Consider the following 23,095-nt stretch of genomic DNA (forward strand, 5'->3'; position numbering starts at 1 on the left):
CGTGGTAGGGGTGGCACTGGGATGGGGGAAGGTGTCCCTGCCACGGCAGGGGTGGCACTGGGATGGGGGAAGGTGTCCCTGCCGTGGCAGGGGTGGCACTGGGCACGCTGGGAGGTCCCTCCCAGCACAGCCCGTTCTGTGGCTCTGTGTGCACATGGGTGTTGTATGTGTATCCATGCTGTGTCACCATGTACACAGGGAGATAGAGGTGTTTGCTGAAGAGGGCTTCTGTGTATGTTCATAGATCAGGACATGTGCACATGACTACAATATGTTCTTGTACATTTAAAGATCTGTAAAGGCATTTGTACATGTTTGCATCTATAGATTTATATTTTATACACATTACAAAATATGTGTGTGTGCCTGTATACTGTAATGTATTATGTTTCTATAGCCACATCCATACATGGAGAGCCATGTACTTAGATATGACTGTGTATAGGTGTATAGTCCATATAAAGATACTTTTAAGTGTGGCATAAATGTGTGTGTACATATATATATATATATATGTCTATCCCATACATATGGGGATAGACAGATGTGTGAGAGAAACTGTATATTTATATTTCTTAGGTAATATAAATCAAGGGGGTCTGAATGGCTGTATGCATGTATTATTAATATGAATCATATGTATGACATATAACACAGATCTCTGTGTATCATGTATATATATTATAAATTATATCTCTACATATAAATTCCCCACATAGACATAGAGGGGGGGAAAGTGTGTGCCTTTAGATTTTATTTTAAAACAATTATATGTATTTTAGAAATGTGTATAAGACTGTCTGCATATACATCTCTTTTTAATCTATTTCATGCATGTTATTATGTGTATATCTTACATATAAAATATATACTTGTTTTTCTATAATTATATAGGTACATGGAATTTTATATATAGGCTTATCCTGTATCTGTGTGTGTATAGATGAGGCTATTTATATGTATATATGCAGACAAAGACAAGTAAAGATCTGTGTATTACATTAGTATTTTGTATATGTATAAATATATGTAAAGATACATATACAGGGAGAGATATATATGTGCGTAGGTATGCGAGAGCCTTTTAAAATACATATATGATTAATATATTACAAAGGACCTGAGTATATATATAGACATATGTATTATATAAAGAATATGTGTACATATGTAGATATATTATGAAGGGGAGACATAGACATATGCATAGAGACATTCCCTCTACAAATATGAATGTCTATACATAAAGATATGTATTTGGGTATATAAAAATCTGTGTGTGTATATATATGTGTGTGTGTGTGTGAGCAAGAAATGTCTATGAATCCATAGACACATGAATTATACAGACAGCAATTTTAAAAATGTACACTGATGCATATAGATGTATAAAGTATTGGTTTTATTCATGTCTATCCTCTACATACATCCCCAAGCTCTACAGGACTATATATATAAAGATGTATGAATCTGTACGTAGGTGTGGGGTGTGTAAAAAGGGAAAGGTGTGAGGGACCGTGTGTGCATATACATGTATATATAAAATATGTGTGTGTTCACATATAGCAAGGATATATTTCGTACGTGTATCCCTGTATATATACATTCCACCTGTATCTACAAAGATACTCGTGTGTGTGTGTCTAAGCATTAGAGATATATACATTATATCCTATATATGGGGCAGATATACACACATATTCCCCCATCTATATAGATAAGTGTATATATAAAATTGGGCGAGATATCCTGTACATACCTATGTATTTTATTTTCTGTGTGTGTATGAAGACAGAGATATATACACCAGTATATGATACTGTTTTTAGATGTATATCCTCGTAACATACATTGAGAGACACTAAAGGGGGAGGTAATATGAGTAATTTTTAATGTATATGTATTATTCGTGAAATGTATAATGCACTATATATGTATATCCTTTTATCTGCAGTCTCTATGTATGTACACACAAGTTTATAAATGTGTATTTATAAATGTGTGTATACATATATGTATGTATGTATGTATACTTGCATATGTAGGGATGTGTATTCTATTTAAGGAGAGCAAAGGTACTGTTGTGTGTTCCATGTATCAAAAGTCCATGTCTATATGCTGTATTTTACAGGGGCCTCTTAATATACACATAGCCTATATGTCTACAAAATGACTGTGTGCAAGAGACTGTGTGTATATATATATGTGTGTGTGTATATATATATATATATATATAGTGAGCAGGTTTATACACAGATCCCTTGATATTAACACCTATTATACAAATAGCAATAAAGATATAGCTAAGTTCTCAATTTAATATATATTTGTATATAAATACATGCATCTTATAAATAAATATACACACATAGTGAGGTGGAATCTTTTTTTATTTAGTAATAAATAATTACATATATTTAAGGGGTGGGTTATGTATTAAGAGTGTATATGTGTGTGTATATACGTGTGCGTATGTGTAAAATATTATATATGGAGCTCATGTATGCACATATTGCCCATATCTATATGGAGGCATCTGATGGAAAGGGGGAGCTTGCATTTCTGTAGCAGTGTATCCTATAGAACATGTATGTGCATGTATATCCAGGTGTACAGCACTGTTTGTGGGTTTCTCTCTGTGCCCCTGAACACCTGTGTCAGTCTCTAACAAGGTGTGTGTGTGTGTGTGTGTGTGGGTGGGTGGGTGGGTGTGGGTGTGTGCACATCTCACGTGTGTGTCTCCGGGTGTGCAAGTGTAGCACAGTGTATATCCTGATACATACATTGTGTAGGTACACACAAGTCTGTGCATTTCTACAGAAAGGTCAGGCTGTGCAGGTACAATTGACAGCTGTATGGAATTAAAGAGGGGACTACACAGTGCAGCTATAAAATGGCTGCATATTTTTAGGTATAATATATTATTATGGGGGGGACATACAGTACAATGTGTGTGCATGTATATGTAATCTACTATACTGACACACACACACACACTCCTCATAGCTATATGGAGAAATCTATGCAGGTATAGATTATATGGATTTAAACTGGGGCAGGTCCATATATGTAGGTGCATGCTGAATTACATATGGATGTATATCCTTGTGTCTGCATTCCCATAATAAACTTTTCTGTCTGTAAAAAGGTGTTTGTATATAATTTAAAACATGTATAAAATTTGGGGGTGTCATGTATAGCTATCATGCTATACATGTATTATATGTGTATCTTATTTGATACACCTTAGATGTATATCCCTGTGTATACATTCCAGATTTATATATACACACCATAAGGCATAAATAGTAATACACAAAGGTAAGCATACATGTGTTTAATTGTATACATTCTATTTAAAGAGTAACAATTACATTTTCAAAAGGGAGGAACAACTATCCTACAGGCAGTGCATATAGTTTCTATATATCTGTGCATATATATACACACACGGGTATGTAGAAAATGTACATATGCATTTATAAGTCTATTGTGTTACATATGGGGCTGTGCCTATATACATGCACAGATACAGCTCTTCCCCATATCACTATACTTACATCTATATAAAGATTAGGTATGTATAAAATTAGGTGGGTGAGACTGCAGCTACACCTATGTATTACCTATGTGTGTGTCTGCACATGTGTAGAGAGAGGTATGTGGTATTATATATTGATAAAAGTAGCTATAGATCCCCATAATATATTTGGAATGCTGTAAAAAGGTACACGTAAATGTGTGTGTGTGTGTATATATATATATTTACATAGCTAGATATATACCTAAAAATACTAATGGGGGAGGGGGTATAGGTAAAATGTATTCTGTATATCCCTATATGTTCCCCAGCCATATATACACAGTGCGAAATCTATTTATTTATATTTAAAGGGAAGTGTACTTGTGTGTGAAAGCACAGGTGTGGTCTATCTATAGATAATAATTCTATGTATTTAAAGGGAAGGCATGTATTATTAGTCGATATATGATCTGTATGTGTACTGTATCATATATGAATCTCCATACAGTCTAAAGGCATGTATATAAATAAAAATATATAAAAATAAAATATGTCCATGAAGTACTGGAATGGTCTGCCCAGGAAGGTGTGGAGTCACCATCCCTGGCTGTGTTCAAACAAAGCCTGGATGTGGCACTCCCTGCCACGGTTTAGCTGAGGTGTTAACAGTGGGTTGGACTTGATGATCTTGAAGGTCTCTTCCACCCAGTGATTCTTGATTCTGTGATAAATAGCTATGTAAATACAGGGCTAGGGCCATGTATAGTATCATCTCTTACATATATAGCTAGGCAATAAACACAATTACAGAGAAGTATGTACACAGTTCTGTAGAAAGGTAGAGGGGTTGTATACATTCTATTTAATGATAGATAACTGTGTCTTTCAAGGGGGCACTATATATTGTGTGTGCATAACAGAAGGTCTGTGTACAATGTATTCTATATGGGGCTCATACAGACATAATTCCTCATCTCTGGATATAAAGATCATGCATATATAAAATGGGGTGGGGAGGAGGTGAGAACTGCATCTCTACACCTGTGTATTGTATGTAATAAATGCATGTATGCTCATGTCTGTCTATGCAGGTATGTGGCACTGGGTAGGGCTGTGCATCCCTGCCTATACAGCCCCAGTGTATATGCAGGAGGTACATAAAAGGCACGTGTGCATAATTTAAACAGTATCTCAAGAGAATGGGGGCTGGTAATGTGTAGGTATAAATGCATGTCTATCTGTATATGTTGATCCCTGTGTGTACACATGTACACACCCACATACAGAAAAACAAGTATAATAGTATAATTTGGGGGGGCGTTGCATGCTGTTATATCAGTAGGTAATTCCAGGTATTTAAGGGATGGACTATAGGTACCTATCATCCATCCATGTACACATGCAGGCAAAATAGATGCAGTTCCTTATGAACACATACTCCCTATATGACTAAAGCTCTAGGTGTTGGTGTGTATACACACACAAATATAGGCATATAGTGTATGTTATGCTGTGTATTCCTATAAACAAACATAGAGCACCAGGGATAGAGAAAAGGACTGTGTTACTGAATATATGTAGATAATATACATACAGCTATGGATTAAAGGGGTCTGTGTGTCTCAGGTGGCTTTGTGTCCATCACTGTAGGTACAAAGCATCGCACATGAACTGGCTCTAGCTCTCTGTACCCCTCTCAGCCCCTCCCCACACAGGCTCAGTCACCTCTGTGCTCTGTCCCTGCAGACAGCGGAGTCCCCGAGGCCGCCATCGGCGTGACCACGGCCGCCATCGACGTGCACCGGCCCAACATCTCCTCGGAGCTGTTCACGGTGGACGCGCCGCTGCGCCTGGGCAGCACCGGCACCTCGGCCAGCCTCACGTCGGGCAGCGCCTCGCGCTCCACCGTCAGCTCGGGCACGCGCGGCTGCAGCGAGAGCAGCCAGACCCTGGGCTCGTCCCCGGACTGCAGCACGGCCTGCGAGGAGCCCCGGCAGCGCGCGGCCCAGGCCGCGGTGCAGGAGCTGCTCTCGTCGCTGTCCCAGGAGGCCTGCCTGGCGCAGAAGGGGCTGGATCCCGTCAACCTGAAGCTGCCCAGCCCGGCCGGCTCCGTGGGGGCCAGCCCCGACCTCGGCCACCGGCTCAGCGTCTACAACCGCAGGAACCAGGACAGTCTTGATGTCTTCCAGCTCAAGCCACTCCTCGACTGCCCCCAGGGTGCCCCAGTGATTGAGGAGAAGTATGGGGTGCTGGGGCCCCCAGAGCCACGGCTGGGCAGGGTTCCTGAGGCATAGGGCCCGTCCGGGGGAACGGGGACTCCTGTGAGGACACGCTCACCACGCTGGCCCACGAAGCTGCCGCAGGTGAGGTGGCAGTGCTGAAGACATCCCGTTGCATCTCCTGCAATGGCCACCAGCCTAGGGCATGGCCAGCGTCGCCTCTGCTCCCCAGTGTCTGTGGCACATGACCTACCTGCCCTGCCACCAGCTCTGGGCCAGCTGGGACCTACAGTGGCCATCTGGGAACAATGGACCTTCCAGCAGTCTTAGGGCAATATGGACCCACAGGGCCTGGAGGGACAAACAGACTGTGCCGGGAACACCACGGAACTTCCACCAGTCTAGGGCCAGCACGAGCCCCATAGTGCTGGGGGCAGGACAGAGCTGCTGGACAGCTTGGGCCCAGCCTGGCTCCCCAGCCTGACACTGCCCAGGGGCTGAATGTGACTGGGAGGGGTGTGGAGATGGGAATAAACGCTGACAAACATGTACAGCCTCCTGCCTTGTATCCCTCTTGCCTTCTTCTCTTACCTGCTTTCCCTCTCTCGCTTTCTTCCACCCCACCACTCCATGTGCCATGCAACTGACCACCAAAAAAACCCCCAAAACAAAAAGCAACCATGCCAACACCGCAGTGACCGACCCCACCTCTTTCCAGTAAAATCCTTTATTTGCTCTTACTCCACAGTGCCAGGTCCCGTCACCAGCACTCACTTCTTCTTCAGGAGCTTCGTCATCTCTGGCACCGCCTGCAAACAGCAGTGCCAGGGTAGTGCACGTTCCCCTCTGACCCCCACAGACTCACCCTGTGCAGTTCCAGCCCTGCAATTACACTGCCCACCCACCCAGCACAGCACTCCAGGGGCTGTGGGTCACCCCAGCTCAAGCACTCCCCACTTCTCTCCTGCTGAATAAAGCTTCTTAATTATTTAAGAGAGCTACATTTCCATTAGGTGGAAATAATGCATTCGTACAAAATTTATTAAGGAAATTGTCTACGTGGTGTTTCTTCAGAATGTGACTTTGGCTCACAAAGAAGCCCGTGCTCACCATGGAGCTGACGGGCATTATTTCAGGAATGGCATTAAATGCTGGCAGAGTTTCTGCCCATGCCTGCACAGAGCCACCACACTCCCGCCACTCACACGGGTGGCCACACACAGGCAGTGACACACAGACACTGGGACAGGGCTGGCTCAGAGCTCCAGAGGAACTGCAAGCTCCTCCTGGGCATCAGTCAGTGAAGCAGCAAGCCCAGGCAGAAAAAATCACGCCTCCTGCCAACTCTCTACTTCCAAACTTTATGAAGCTTAAAAATACATGCGAGCACCTATGTGTGGTTATTTCCAAAATGGTTCCATCTCGGCAAACAGAAGTGAGGCAGGCTGGCTGTGACACTCCCTCAACACAACCTACTTGCAGGGATTTGATTTTAAGCATGCAAATCATTACATCAGAAAGCACATTTTTAAACAATAACCCAAACACCCTCACACAGACATCATTAGCACTCATTAGGTTATATTAGGTAAGCTCCTATCAGTTCTCCCAAAGTTACCCTACACATCAAGTTTAGCCTCACCTGAAATAAGTCTGCTACCAGTCCATAGTCTGCCACTTGGAAAATTGGAGCTTCTGGGTCCTTGTTAATAGCAACAATGGTCTGCAAGCAAAGTTAAAGCACCATATGAATCTAGATACTCATCATCCTCTGGGGCTGGATTACAGGGCCAGGTCTTAGCCAGGAAATGGGCTATATTATCTCCAAGCCCCCAGAAGCAGAAGATTTATCTGGGCATTTTATATTTTTCCATCTCAAAAACAAGCACCTCCTTCCCTCCACAATCCCCCTAAAAAAAAAAAACCCAAACCCTCCCTTCCCTGCTTGTCATACACATTTCTTCTATCCTTCCCTGTTGAAAAGCTTAGAAAAAATTACTACAAAGGATTATCTGCACATTCCAAGCTGTACCATTGCAGAACTAACCTGGAGGCAGCAGTTACAACCACAGTAAAGCCCTGCCCAAAGGCCTCGGTACTTACAATGGGACAGCATTTAGTTTGTCACACAGTAGAAAACAGCACAACAAATCCCAACCATGATCCAGAAAACGTCTTGGTTTAAACCCTGTCCTACATTGAATCATCCTTAACTGCCTGTGACAGCTTCCAGCATGATAAGCATGGGTGCGTGTCCTCATCAAAATCTGCAACAGGATGGGGAGCACTCCATAGAGGAAGGGGAAAGAATCCTGAAGCAAACCCAGCAGCTCACAGCAGGAGCCTTACACCAAGAAGGGAATGGAGCACAGCACTGGGGCAGTGCCTGCCCCTCCACACTGCCAGTGGGAGCCATGGGTCAGGGCAGCTGAGGCACTGCCACAGCCAAGGAACCACACTCCATGTGTCTGTTTTACTCCCTACACTGAAAGTCCAACAAAATTAATGGCTCGGTAAGCAGGGGCCTAGTGGCAGTAATTCAAAGAGAAATGCTCATAAATCCTGTGGTTTTAGCAGAAATGTTATTTCTTGGCCATTTGTCCCCTGGGAGACCCTGTAAAGGAGCCCACCACACATGCAAGCAGGCAGTACCCAGAGCACTGCCCCTGCCCTCTGGCCAGCTCATAGCCAAGGACATGCAAGTGCTGCAGCAATGCTGCCCTTGAAATGTTCTCCCCAGAGCTTTACTCTTTTAGAGTTTTATTTCAGTTACCCCTCTTTGCAAATGCAAACCTCCCCAGACAAGCTGCAGTGCAGGAAGCAAATCCAGGCTGTGATCCCTGAGGGTACTGGCCCAGTAAAAACTTTCTCTGGCCCTTCTGAGGCCCTGCCATTCCTTGCAGAACCATCCACAGGGGCTGATGCCGAGACCCAGCCAAGGCCAGCAGTCAGTGACACCACAGGGGCTGCCAGCTCTGTCCTTAGCACAAAAATAATTTTAAAATTGCTTGCAAAACTGTCTGAAGCTTTGGTTTGGCAGCCTAGTCCTGCCTCTGCCTCCTTTAGCTGAAGTAATTTAAGTAAGATTTGACTCCCCTACCTCATTGCTACCTCAGGTGAGCAGCAAAAGCACCACCATGCTCATAACAGAACTTTGTAGTTAAATCTTTGAGTAAGAAAAGACGGGAATTCTCATGAGAGAATTAGAAATAAGGAAAGAAAGCAACAACTCTTTCAGGTCTCCTCAAAAGCTGCATTTTCTACCTTGCTGTAAAAGAACAAATGAATTATGCATTTCACTTGGTAGAAAGCATCTGACTGTTTTGGAAAACATATCTTGAAGTGTGCAAGTTCACAGTGCCAGATAATTCAGAGTGCTGAGGGAGGACAGGGGACGCTCCAGAGAGCTCCCATAGCTGCAGAATTCTTTGGGAAAACTGGATCTTCTCCATAACTACCCCACCTAAATGCTTTAACTAAAAGAAAGGCAGAGCACATTCTAAATACCAATAACTAAATCTGAATTTTACAACAGACACGTTAGCTTACACTAAAAAAACTGAGATACGTGAGAATTGGAAGGGTTAAATAAGAATCTCTTATCAACAAATTTCATCTGTCCTTATTTCTTATAGCAGAATACCTCAAAATATCAAACATGCCTTTGGAGAAGCCATAAAAGCAGAGGTTTTGCTGTTAGAGTACAGGATAATATCACTGCTCAGTGTTTTTGTAACAAAGGAAATTCTGGATCGTCAAGTCAGATGTTCCTAGTGCTGCTGGCAGTCTTAACTGAGATAAGGTAGCAGAGGAACACAACGAGGGTCACATCAAGTCTTATGCAGCTTCCAGCTCAGTCAGGGGCTGCTGCCCAACTCCTCACTCAGCCAAGGGCACAGCAGGAGCCTGAACTGCCCCAGACAAAGCCCAGCAGTGCCAGAGGAGCCCAGGTGGCCAGCAGCAGTGCCTGGGCTCTCCTCTGCTGCACTGCAAGCAGCAATGTGGCAGAAGCTGTGGCAATGCTGTTCACCAAGGCCCTTGGGAATACACTGCCACAGTTCCCACTTCTCAAGAGACACCTTCACTCTTACCCATCACACAACCTTAATAGCTTCAGTTTTGGTTGTTTTTTCTCCACTGCAGTAACTAATGCTAATGGCACTCAAGTCCCTGCTTTTAGAAAGCCTATCATTTCCCCCCAAAATGTTTATATAATACATCAGAAAAAAAAAACTGGTAAGAAAGCAGAGATCATCCTACCACATGGGCTGGTTTGTGAGGACAATTACCAGTCACAAACTCACTGGTTAAACACAAGAAAATACCTGCAAAGTTTTGCAACCCTTTTCCTCAGCTCTGTAAACTATTCAAAGCTGTGGCTTAAGTTCATTCCTTGAAAATAGAAAGTTCATTCCTTGAAAATAGAAAAAAATATATAGCATTTTTAAAAAATTACTGTGGGAGGTAGAAGCTCCAGTTTTTGATGTCTGCCATTTGATAGTACCAATCAGCAGGTAACTGCTCCTCTTCTCAAACACTGCACTGTGGGCCAAACTGGCAATTCCATTTTTGGATTATTTGCTTTGGCAATTAATGAGTTAAACCTTTTAAAGTTTTACTGCTGTTTTATTGCAGGTTTCCATTTGAATGCCTAAATGCAAGAATGTCAGAGACATCTTTTACTTTATGGAATAGTAAGTTCATAATTCAAATTGTGCATTGTTATGCATGAATTAATATGTCATAGTCTGGAATAAAGGCAAATGGAACTATTGTATAGGATTCAGGCATATGTGCCTTGGGTCGGGGGTTTTTTTAAACAAAGTCAATTAGCAGCTTCCACTGATCATTTTGGGTTGTCATGCAAAGGGTTTTCCACTGCATGAGATCTTTTGCCACAGTATTTGGATTTTTTGTCAAAAAGTGTTTTACAGCAGCTGGACATACAAAACCCATCTAAAGTACTGATGCAAAATCAAGGGAGTCCACTCACTTCCTTCCTCAAAAATCTTTTCTAGTACATCCACCTTCACATACCTTGCTGTCTTTCATTCCGGCCAAGTGTTGGATTGCTCCAGATATTCCCACAGCAATGTAAAGTTCCTAGGAAAAAACAAGATACAGACATTTTTGGTCCTCACACCACAACAGTCTCACTGAGCTTTCACAAACCTTAATCCAAATCAATTACATGCAGCACTTTTTACATTACAGTAGTTTTCAATAATAAAGGCAGCTGCTGCTTGGTTCCCTCCCACACCTGGGGATGCAATGTGACTGCAAAAGGAGAATCCCAAAGGAGCACCTGGCAAAGACAGATTAGGGGGAAAAATAAAGTCTGCATCAAAAACATATGACACTGCTCAGCTAAAGGCCAGGGCAATCCAAGTTATCCACGACCCTGGAGATTCCCAGTGCAAATATTAAGGAAGAAAACCTACAGATGGATAATGCAGTTGCCTGAAGAGCAAACCAAGGCTCTTCTTCAAAGCCTCTCAGAGCCTTTACCAAGGCAGAATGCTGAAATTCAGGTGTCAGGCCTTTGAAAGGCTCCCTACAGAGCAGGATAAACCTCTGAGGTACCCAAGTGGGCTGGTGCCCTGCACACCTGCAGTTTGTGCTCCTCACCCCTCCGTGTCCTCTTGGCTTTCCCCACGCGCTGCCACTCCCACACAGGGTGAGTACAGAAGCTACACCAGCTACACCAACAGCTCTACACCTTGGGGCTTCCAGTTTCACATCTCCAAAGAATCTTAGAGTCAAAAGAGATTAAAATTTATAGGTAAATAGGTCTGTGTCAGCTGTTCTATTCACAGCTGAAAACTATTATTTCTCCTTGGACTGAAAGCCATCCATTCTATAATCTACCCAAAAACAAGGGTATTTCAGGGCCCTGACAGTTTTACCAGTCAGAGCTGTACTCTTTAGCTAACTAATATTACAGAAGAAAACTAAAGCAAGTACTTCTCATCCACTCATTCAATAACAGAAAATTAACACAAATTTATTTAGGGACTCATCTATCAAAAGCAGTCAAAAGGTGGTACTTCACACATGCTTAGAAAAGACACAGCCTCAAATACTAACAATTTCTCCTTTAAAAATACCAAGGGTATTCCATATCTAAGAAAATATAAATCTAATTTAACTCAATAAATAATACTGGGGGACCACAGGGAGCGTAAGAGGGTCAAAACCAATCTTACCACTGTGCAGCTGAAACTGCATTACAGTTAAGTGGCTTTTGGCATGGCAGAGCCAAGCCCAGCTGTGGGACATGCACAGACCTACACAGGACAGTGGCAAACAAAGGTGCTCAAACACAGACCCACAGAGGCTTCTGCCATACAGGCCTCAGAGTCACAACATCACTTAAAGGAAAAAATGCTTTCTGATGTTTCTTCAACTACAGTCTCTGCTCACTATGGTTTTTAAAGTAGGAATAGATAAATTAAATTTATGAAGTTTCTCTGTGCTTTTATACAAAAACTCTCTAGTGTAAAAACTGAAGGGGAGGGGAAATAAAGCAGAAATGAAGCATTTCCTATCAAAAAGGCTTCCTTTGAAATTGAAACACGGAATCTAGTCCATGTACTTCCACAAAACTACACAGCTGGTGAACACACTCAGAAACTCCTTGGCCTCAGCAGGCTTTTACCAAGTGGATTATTATTGGAGGTCAATCCATTCTAACCACAGCTGCAATGTAACCTAATATGTCCACATTAGAACTCGTGGTAAGAATGCAATATTTTAATTATACCAAATAAAAGAACAGATGTTACAGGAGAAATTATTCTAACATCATGCTGTTTTTAATACAAGCTCTTTTTAAAGACACATTATCGTAATTTGATTTTTTTAGCGCAATTCATTAAGTGCCAGTCATCCAGACTACCAGATACTCTTATCAGTCTGCTTAACATTGTGAAGTTCAATCTTTGGAAAGAATCCAGCTAACCAGGAGCCAGATGCCTATGAATATATTCTATTAAAATATCTAGGAAAGACAAGGATGTTTCATTAAAAGGACATTTTTTAATCACCAGGCTTGTCTAAAAGCACTTATGCATCTAGGCCATGGCCTTCAAGGTTATGTGCTTTTGGCTGCCTGGTTCAGACAAGTGTTCCTGTCAGTCAGCTCTAACCCTGACAGGAGATCACCTCAGCAATGTTTTCATATAGAGAGCACACAGGACAGCAGGGTTCTTACCAACACTTCTGTGCTGTCAAAGGGACAGGACAATTTAAATCTTCGTTTTAATCTATTCTGCAGTTCAGTAGGAGGGACCCAAAGGACCCACCATGTCTAAATGATAAAGCTTCAGGATTGTTCACTGTTGTCCTGAAGATAATTCAACTGATCATCCAGAGACGACATAAAGCATTGAGAAATTCAAATCCTTATTTATTTTCAGGGTAATAACCTTGTTTTGATGTTTTCCCTGAAATCACTAATTTCTATCAGGCCTTTTGCCAAGTCCTGTCATTGCTGTCAGAGTTCAAAGTCCCAGGTCAGGACTGTAGCCCCAAGTCCCATGAAGCAGGTGAGGCAGGGAAGCAGAAAGGAGCTGGGTGCCCCAGGGCAGAGTCCCTTCCAGAGGGTGCTGGGCCATGGCAGCACAGAGCAGCTCTGCAAGGAGCCCTGGCTCCTTCAGAGCTGCTCTGGGCAGGACACCCACACAAGGCTCGGAGCAGATGAACCTGAGTCTGGCTCGCACCTCTCAGGGGCCAGATGTGGCTTTACAGCAACTTCAAGTTCCAGCTTTTTAGAACCCTGGAAGTTGCTCTAATTGCTGCCAGACAGCTGATCCACGGCCCCCAGTTACAGGCACTTACAGCAAAGTCCAGGACATGGAGTAGCATTTCCCAACTCCCTAGAGCTGGGCACAGGCAGATTTCCACTGAAGGGCTGCTGCCAGCACTGCACCACATGAGAACAGGCAACAAAACAGCACACACATATTCCAGAGCAAAGGGTTCACAGCACTGTGAACAAATGAAGTGCCAAAAGCAACTGAAGTCAAGGAAGTAAATGTTTTGGTGGTATACGGACATAACACCAGCTTAGAAAATTGTCTTGGCTCTTGGTAACTTCGTTTCACACAGGAAATACTGCACAAACATCACAGCCATGCCACAAATATTTTTATGAAGTTGCTGGCAGATATCAGCACAGGGAAAGGACACCAGAGAAGAGAGGTGATGGCAAGGAAGAGCAGGATGGAGGGAACACGTGGCACAGGACAGTGAGCAGGAGGGGGCACCATGAGGCAGGACCAGCACTGCAGGGCTGCTGCTGCTGGAAGGGCTCAGTACCCCAATTCTGGGCAGGTGTGGAGGGCCTCAGCAGCTCCTGCCAGGCATCTCACAGGGGCCACAGCAGCAACCCAAGGTGTCTCTGCCAGCAAACTGGCACAGAGACCAAGGGGGATTTCATTTGTCCTGCCACACATCCTGCACAGCTCCAGTGGCAGGCAGAGCCCTGACAGAGACCTCCAAGTTTATAAGCACAGGTTTGCATCACAACCATCCTAAAAAATCCCCACAACTCCAACTCCCAAATTTAGCCTATTCAAAGTCAAGATTCCAAATCAAAAACCCACTCAGTTGCTAGTTAAAGTATTCATCTAGACTTATATTTTTCCAACAGAAATGACCACAGTATGTCTTAGAGTCATTACATACTAATCATTAAAATGGAAAAAAATCCTCCTTGGCCATTCCCTAAACTCTATTTCTGCTTCAGACATACCCAACTTATATATTGGCAGATTTCACATGCACATATCTGCACATCTGGCCCCAGAATCCATACAGCCACATGCCGTTTGGATAAATGCACAGGAGTGCTGTATATGGATGACTGCAATTACCAAAATACCAATGCAGGTATTTTCCTGTGCATACAGACTCTTGCAATTATTTATAGAATAATTTGTGACATGTGATATTACTTCATTTATACATATATTTAAATATGCCTTAGGCTGCCTTGGGGCAGTTAAGGGACATTTGCTTAAGAGAACTACAAGAACAGTTTTATTTCAACTCCAGAGCCTTTGAATGGTGCTGTGACAGGCCACAGGGCAGCCACAGGTGCCCCACCAGCTGAGGTAGCTACTTTGCAAGCATGTTGTCAGCTACTATTGATTTTTACTACAATTTTTGAATTATGCTGAAAACCTCCAACACACATCAATTTGTCATCCTACCAATGGCATGCTTTTAAACAGGCCAGTTTAATACACCCCTCTGGCATACACACTCTTTTTAAAGGCAGCTCAGATATTTTATTTTCTTTGCAAGAGTGAAAGGACAATGAAATTAGAAAGAAATCTTTGTGATCAAAATTGCTTTGTACAAGAGATTCCTTCCAATTACAAGCTATTAAGACAATAAAATATCTTCTGGCTTGACAGCAGTTCATGTCTGTACATCACACTGTACATCACACTGTACATCACACACTTCTCCAGTATGTAAAGCTTTGGTGCAGCTGAACCCACTCCATTCAAGAAGCACCCATCACTAAACTAGAGCCCAACTGCAGCTTCTTTTTCACTTTAAGAACCTTTGATCAGCCAGGCTGTGTAATTACTCTTAAGCGTGGTTAGGGTGTCTGCTGGAGTGAAGGGCCATACAGCAATTTTTTTCCCCTCTCTCCAGGGAAAAGCACATCAATTGCTTTCAGCTAAATGCACTCACATATGAATATTTTAGTACAATTTAATGTTTCTGCACCAACCCCAAAGGAGCAGAGCATCAATTTGTGAACATAGTTTTCTTGGAGTTAAAAGCTACACTGGATAATGCAGGATGAAAGGGGCTGTCAATCCTTAGCTTTTTAGCAAGTCAGAGAAAGACAGTCTGTAAATTCAGTCCCAGCTGTATACAAACAGCTCTCTAAAGTTTGCCACCATAAAGCTACTTTTCAACAATAGTGAATTATCAGAGGAGATATTCCAGAAACAATTTCCCAAGCACAGTTGGTTTTCCCAATGCTATTCCCATCTACCACCTACCTAACAGCCCCAACCATTTATACCATGCAAGGTGCACCTGCTGGTCTGTTAATAACACCCACAAACCTGATGGACAAATAACACATTCCTATAAAGCACTCATCTGAGCAGGGCAGAAATTATGTACCATGCTTTTGAAGAGAGTAACTTTGCTATCTCAATATTCCCTTGTATGTGCAACAAATGAGGAAGTAATTAAGATCTTATCATTGATAGCAAAGAGTAGAACATTTTTTTAAGAATGTACAATCCAGACAAGAAGAGTGACAATTCTAATTATACCAAGGGAACTAATTAGTTAGTTCTGTTGTTAGTAATTTTAGGTAAGGGGCAGAGAACAAAGAAGAAAAATACTAGAATAAAATATGCCTTGTTTCACTTTCCTTATGCTTCCTCACAAGAGAGTGAAGTGAAACAGCAGATAAACTAATCTGAACAAGTAAAGGATCCCTAAGAAAGTGATGGGAAGTAACACTCAAGAACAGTTAGCATTCACTTATTACAAAGAAATAGAAAATACATTAATTATCTAAATTATGTGATACTGTGCCTCTCCCTTCCTGCTACTCCCAAGGCAAGATGACAACTACTAAGTGCTAAAAAGCCACTCGCTGCAGTGAAAGGGATGCTCAGTAAAATGCTGGGGGCACAGAGAGGCTCAGAAAGGATCCCAAACTCTTCTAGAAGAGAGGGAGCAACAAGAATTCCAGCATTGGTGCCTTTCAAGTGAACCAACACCTCACTCGTCACTGTCTCGACTGAAGCTGCACCTCTAACATGCCTCTTTTCAAATCTCATGATTACTGTCAATTCCTGACAGTTCTAAATTGCCTCCCTTTTGACATTCCTTCGATCTATTACAGCCACAGAGATCCTCTAGCATGAAACTCAAGCAGTGAAGCCAAGCAGTTTCCTCCTGGCCATCACATCAGACCTATCTCAATTCCCCCCTGCCTTGCCCACATGAGGTTTCTCAGTGCATGCACCTGACTTCTGTGTCACATTTCTAGCACAATAATTTAATCCAGTGTCAATTATTACTATATCACATATTTCCTAACTTGTGCCTTCCTGAGTTTTCCACCTCAGTTTCTGTCATCTATTAGTGTTTTGCACCCAATGTTGAAAGTAACAACACAGCAACAACCAAACACCTTAAAATAAAAAAATTTAAAAAAGAAAATAGTTTTGCCAGCTAGGAAATCCTACAGCAGAAATTAAGGCAGTTCTATAGTTGGACCCTGAAAGAGCACCAATTTTAGAAGAGTGAAGATTTAAACTCTGAAGAGATTAAATTAGAAGGATACCTTTCAGGCAGCAGCTGATCTTTACAAGGTCAGGATAACAATATACACACATGCTCGCCAAAAAAAGCACCTCTCGGTGTCATTGAGGGTCTGGCTGTTTTCTGGGGACAAGAAGCTGAGTGTGAGATAATCCCAGTACAAGCCCACCTTCCTTCAAAACCTGAGGGGAGGATATAATTAATTAGAATAGGCTGCAAGGGAAAACCTAGGAAACCATGGGAACAGTTTGAGCATTCAAAGAAAGCTGCCTGGTGGCACTGCAGGGCAGGACTTCCCTCCTGGACCACGGATGCTGCTCCAGAGGAAGTGCCCAGCAGCCCTGGGATGCACTTTGCACAGCCCAGCTGGCTCAGGGGCACTGATCCCACACCTTCTCACCAGCCTGCACTGCACAGGCCACAGCAGCCACAGAAGCCAGAAAAGCTTTAGAGCAGTTGCTTTCCTTTTCCTACAAGTCAGAGTTGATTTTTTGGCTGAATATCAGACAAACTGCACAAGTTCCTGAGAAAGATTACATACTACTTTGCATGTTACAAATGTTGCTAATTATGTCTTGGGAAAGGAAAGCTAATACTGAACTAATAAAGGAAGCATTCTTGTTCCATTTATAAAAGTTTCAAATAAGTGAAAAAGCCACTTTTTACTTTCTTTCTTTCTTCTCCACACTTGTTTTGTTCTTCTTTCTTTCTTTGTGAGCATGAGAGAAAAAACTGGGAAGATATTTACTGTGGAAAGTAACACCCCCGATTATTTAAAATCTCTTATCTAAAAATAGCAGTTACTCTGGGGTAATGGTGGTAGGCTTGATTTCTCTAGGGAATTTAGCATTTTATAACTGGATATATTTAACTAATATTTAGTAGTAGGCACTCATAGAAAGGATATTTTTACCTAAACCAGCTAATTTTAACATTCTTACAAGGGCTTTTTCCTTAAACAGAAACTACATACAGTACTTAACCTGAGAACCTAATTTCATTTTTCTGCAGAACACCTGCATACAAGAAATAGTGGTGAAAAACTGGCTTGTAATTGTAAAAAATATGCTAAAATTGTTGTCACTAATTAAACAAACTGAATATACTAAATTGCCTTTTTTAACTAGGAAGAAAACATTTTGTATTTTAATATATCCACTTATGTCTAAAAATTTCTTTCCATCTCATCAAATAATATAAATCAGCCCTTTTTTCACAAGACAGAGAAGGAGCTCTGAGAAGGAGTTCAAATAGGAGCTGCAATCACCTGAAAGTAAGAGATTAAAAAAAGGTACTAACAGAAACAAAAAGAATACACTGAATATTTTAAGAACTGGACTAAAACCATCCAAAGGAAAAATTGCCAAAGATCCCGTTAAAACCCAACAATATGCATAAACACCAACATGAACAAAACCTTGAAGTTTAACAGTCCAGGGCTACTTTGGAAGAGCAGATGTGCTGTGTAGAACCAGGGCTCAAAGAGACACAAAGTGAAATCTGTGCTCTTTAATTAACTGCTCTCTTCCATCACTAAAGTGAAATGAACTCCAGTTGTTCCTTGAGTGGCAATGTGTTTGTGTATTAATAGCTCAGCATTCTGGACAGCTGCTGTGGCTGAGAGGTTCTTGGGTTCTGTGATGCACTTGGGTTCTGGGCTGCACTTCTTAAAACTGAAGCCAGTCACAGAATTATGAAGGACCAATCACCAAGACTACCGTTCCTTCCCCAGAGGCACGACTGAAGGGAAGAAACAAGGGAAGAAACAAGGGAAGAAACAAGGGAAGAAACAAGGGAAGAAACAAGGGAAGAAACAAGGGAAGAAACAAGGGAAGAAACAAGGGAAGAAACAAGGGAAGAAGCAAGGGAAGAAACAAGGGAAGAAACAAGGGAAGAAGCAAGGGAAGAAACAAGGGAAGAAACAAGCAGCCCTTTCAGACAGTTATGTTATAGGCAGGGACGAGCACAAGCACATCCCAGCAGTCACACAGAAAAAGCAGCAGAAGCACCTCTCCTCTTCCTCAGCTTGCAACTAACCCTTGTCCCTCTGTAGACTCAAACTGACTCAATTCCAGAGTCCTGGAAAACAATGCGTTCCAGCCCTCCACTGAGACTGGGCAGGAGACTATCAATAGAAGTGGAAGAGCACACACTGAGATACTTTCCCATCAGAAGCCAACAGCTGCACAGGAGAACAAGCATGGCTCAGACTCCAGAGTTTCTTGTACCTGAGACTCTTCCCCTGCTTAAAACCCACAGACCCAGAGGGCACACAGCATGTCAGCTCAAAACTGAACACAAAACTCGGGTCTCAGCTGCTCTACCTGCCCAGTGTCCACACCTGCTTTGCAATTCTCCAGACAGAACATCACAAGCTCTCCCTGAACTGACACTGAGCATGTCTCACACAGGGAGAAAGCAGCACCTTCCCAGAGCTGCTGAAATACACAGCGTCATCTTGACCTGACCAAAACAGCTCAGTTCTTCAAGTCAACTCTATGTTCCACTGCAGAGAATAATTTTCTAGCTGAAATATCAAAAAGACAGTGAAGCAGAATTAGGAATGGTAAATTAAGAATTGTATCTTTCAATTGCTTCATATTTAAGATGCCTATCCAACACAGAAAAATTAAAACCTCTAGTCAGCAACTCTGTGGGCTTAGTATCAATTCAACTTGCACTTTCATTACAATTAACATTTCATATTTTCTATATTTCTAAAGCACTGAATGCTATCCTTACATGTATTTTAAGATCCAGACTAAATATCTGAAATTTGTAAGAAAATTTCCAGTACTCTGCACAACTCACTATTTCATAAACCCTTGTTAAGAAGTGAGATGCGAGAAAAACACATTACCCTCCAGACAAATAGATGCAGCACCATGCAATTGTGCCAGTGCAGATCATTTATGACACCAGAGTTTAACATTCATTCATCACTCCTGATTAAAGTCTATTTAACAATCCTCTACAAGAGAACAATGACAACACTGATGTGATCCTGTGATGTGGCTTTATGTTCTTTCTACTCTCACATGTTGCTATGGGCCATCTGTGGCAAAATACAGCATTGTATCGTCATCAAAAACCAGCCTTTTTTGTTTCAACATAACTACTATATAAACAGTTTCCTTGACTCTGGAAAGAATGTTCATTGTTGAGTCTTAACACACAAATCAGAACTAAGCTGTCTTCAAATTAATATTCTCCAACTCATTAATGAATATATAGGCAGTGAAGAACAAAGGATGGCCAATCCAATCTCATGCTCTTTCAAAATACACTCTCTTAAATGACACTGAGCTTATACCCTGGTAAGCGGAAGGAGTTGGGGTTGCATTTATAATCCACAGAACCTCCCAATTTCCTTACATGGCAGAGGTTACTATCGCTGCTATCAAGACTCTGGAATGACCTTAGTCTTATCAATAGATCTATTTCTCAGAAGCTGCTTTGTAGCAGTTGATTACCATATAGATTTACAGGTTTAAACACTAGCATGTCTAGATATAGTCCACTCAGGCCCATCAGGTTATCATCAGATGGCCTCTTGTGAGAACCCCGGGTTTGGTTTGGGGTCTCGTGTGGTGGTAAAGTCTCTCCTCCAAGCTGTGCTTCCAAAGAAAAACTCCGCAGCCTCTTGTCTCAAGGCAGTTTATTGTGAGTTATCGAAAGGATTTTCTTCTCGGGCTGCGGCTGCTTGGTCAGCGGCCCAGGCAGACACACACACACCCTGACACCCTCCCTGTCTGTGTCTTCTTCTCTCTCCCCACCCAGGGCTGCTGCTATCTTTTATATGATATATTACGTATTACATGTTTACAGTTTTTCCCCAATACCTACTACCTATGTTACAAGGTGCTTTTCTACTCTAAACCAACCTGTGAGTGCCAACATCACCAAGAACATGGAGGCAAGGAAGAAGAAGGAGGAAGAACAGGATCAGCCCACTTTCCTCCATCTTAGAACTTCTGACCCCCATGTACAAAGTAAAAACCCCCTCATACAGGTGCTAAAACCCCCCTGTACAATACTAAAAAAATCTCCCTCTACTTTGTAACTACTTTTACTACACTATCTAACCCTTTGTGACTGCTTGTTCCACCTCCAAAGTTGGTAACTCATTCCATGGCTCAAACTCAAAATCACAGCTGTTTGCAGCTGCCTGCCGGGATCTAAAATGCTTCTGACCAAGGCCTGGAACTTCTAAAAATGTCTGAGAGACATTTTGAGTTCCAACAGCCTCTGATGAGGACTTCAAAAAAAGTAGCAAACATCCTTACCCACAACTCAAGACAGAAGAAATCAGAAGTGTGGAACATCTTGTTCAAGAAAATCCAGCAGACAGAGTTGACAACAGAATCACAAGTTCCTGTCTTTGACATGCAAGTCTTACTCTATCCTGCTGGATATATTACTTGAAAAACAATGGTCATAGTTTGAATTTCTTAAATTTGCAGCAATGGCAAAGGCAAAACATTTCAGGATCCTATCAAGGCTTTGAACATGCAGAGCTTTTTCATATTATTTAAATTATGATTTGGTAAATGCAGCAATTGAAATATGATGTGTTTTTCAACTAAGTTTCAGCTCACTGCTCCCTTCTGGTCTCAGTAAGCCACTAATAAGTTAAAAGTTGCTCCTTGGTGCCTTCTGTTCCCATACACAAAGGGCTGCTTACTCAGAGGCAAAACCTTTACTCCACCGTGGAGTTCAGTGTACCCCTGACAGATCATCACATCTCAGTGTGGGCTCTGCCACATGCTGAGGTGAGCTACATTTGTACCTTCCTATTTACAAACACTCAAACGTGCTTTATCTGGCTACAGCTTTCCTTGTACGTCCTCACATCATAAAGAACAATGAAAGAAGTCCCAGACTTCTGCACAACAGAAAGCTCCACACAGATACAAAAAGACACAGAAATCAGTTCCCTGTGATCCTGGGATGCAGAAATAGCACAAAAATATGTGCAGCATGTTATTACCCAATACTGAGCCATCCAGAGTATGTCCTTGACATTTCACTCTACAGCAGCCAATCTGTAGATTATTCCTCTCTTAAATTTCTTGCACTTTCATTTCTTACAAAAATTTTGCTTTGACTGTACTGCATTAATTCGGTAACAGTTACTAAAGGTTTTATAAAAATCATCACCTGAAAAAAAACCAGAACACACAATTACAAAAGATCAAGCCACGGATTGATGTAATTTTAAGTTTATGTCTTAGCATATCAATGCCAGCATCTAGGAAGGTTCAGGCAGCTATGAAAAAACGCATCATGCAAACCCCTGACAAAGCTGTGTCAGAACACATCCCATTCAGATTCATCCCATCAAGCAGAGATTTCCATCCCAGCTTGCTTCTGGCATTTTGAAAACGCAGTGTCAAGTGACAGTATCACAGTGGGCACACTGATGCTCCTGTTAGGCCTGGAATTCAGACCCAGCTCATCTCTAAGTGCTCGCTCTGAAGGAGAATGCATGCTAGAAACCATCCCAGCTCTGTGCTGAGAGGTATTTCCATACTTACTGGCGCTACTATTTTGCCCGTCTGTCCGATTTGCATGTCATTAGGAACAAAGCCAGCATCAACAGCTGCACGGGAAGCTCCAACTAGTTGAAAGAAAATATTTTCAATGTTTTCTTCTAAAATATTTGTGAGCCAAATTTATATCACCATAAAAGCCCATGTATTTTACTGAAGAGTCCCACACTCTAAGGGCACATATTTAAAAACTTCTCTCTTAAAAGCTCTTATGGTAATCCCTCTCTATACCACGAGCTAAAAACTTCCAAATACTAAGTGCTAATGCACTTCATAAGCAACAGGAAATCCCTACTCCCAGCACCAAAGGCCATATATTTAAACCAAGGATTTCAATCTGGCATATTTCCATGATTTTTTTCTTGTTGCTTTGTCAAAAGAATATTTTCCCATAAACGCCTTCCCAAAATGTTCCTTCAAGTTTGAATGGAACATATGTGCTATCTTGTATTGCTGTGAATCTCAAAAGTCAGGCATGGTAAAGAAAAATA

General features: G+C 42.0%; 2 protein-coding genes across 4 annotated transcripts in view; one reads left to right on the plus strand and one right to left on the minus strand.

Moving 5' to 3' along the window:
- TMEM266 (transmembrane protein 266) overlaps positions 1-6,291 on the plus strand; it is an 83,301-nt gene extending 77,010 nt beyond the window's left edge. For all 3 annotated transcript variants that reach the window (XM_077785832.1, XM_031505763.2, XM_021543404.3), the window contains one exon: positions 5,270-6,291. In XM_077785832.1, the coding sequence (XP_077641958.1) occupies positions 5,270-5,817 (548 nt within the window). In that variant the 3' untranslated portion in view covers positions 5,818-6,291. The remainder of the gene's footprint in view (positions 1-5,269) is intronic.
- A 162-nt stretch (positions 6,292-6,453) lies between these two features.
- The window catches only part of ETFA (electron transfer flavoprotein subunit alpha), a 30,168-nt gene continuing 13,526 nt past the window's right edge, over positions 6,454-23,095 (minus strand). The window contains exons 9-12 of the mRNA XM_077785833.1: positions 22,590-22,672; positions 10,780-10,845; positions 7,385-7,465; positions 6,454-6,551 (exon numbers count right to left, since the gene is read on the minus strand). Coding sequence (XP_077641959.1) covers positions 6,513-6,551; positions 7,385-7,465; positions 10,780-10,845; positions 22,590-22,672 — 269 coding nt within the window. The 3' untranslated portion in view covers positions 6,454-6,512. The remainder of the gene's footprint in view (positions 6,552-7,384; positions 7,466-10,779; positions 10,846-22,589; positions 22,673-23,095) is intronic.

This window comes from Lonchura striata, chromosome 11, assembly GCF_046129695.1.
Source record: "Lonchura striata isolate bLonStr1 chromosome 11, bLonStr1.mat, whole genome shotgun sequence".
Taxonomy (NCBI): Eukaryota; Metazoa; Chordata; class Aves; order Passeriformes; family Estrildidae; genus Lonchura; species Lonchura striata.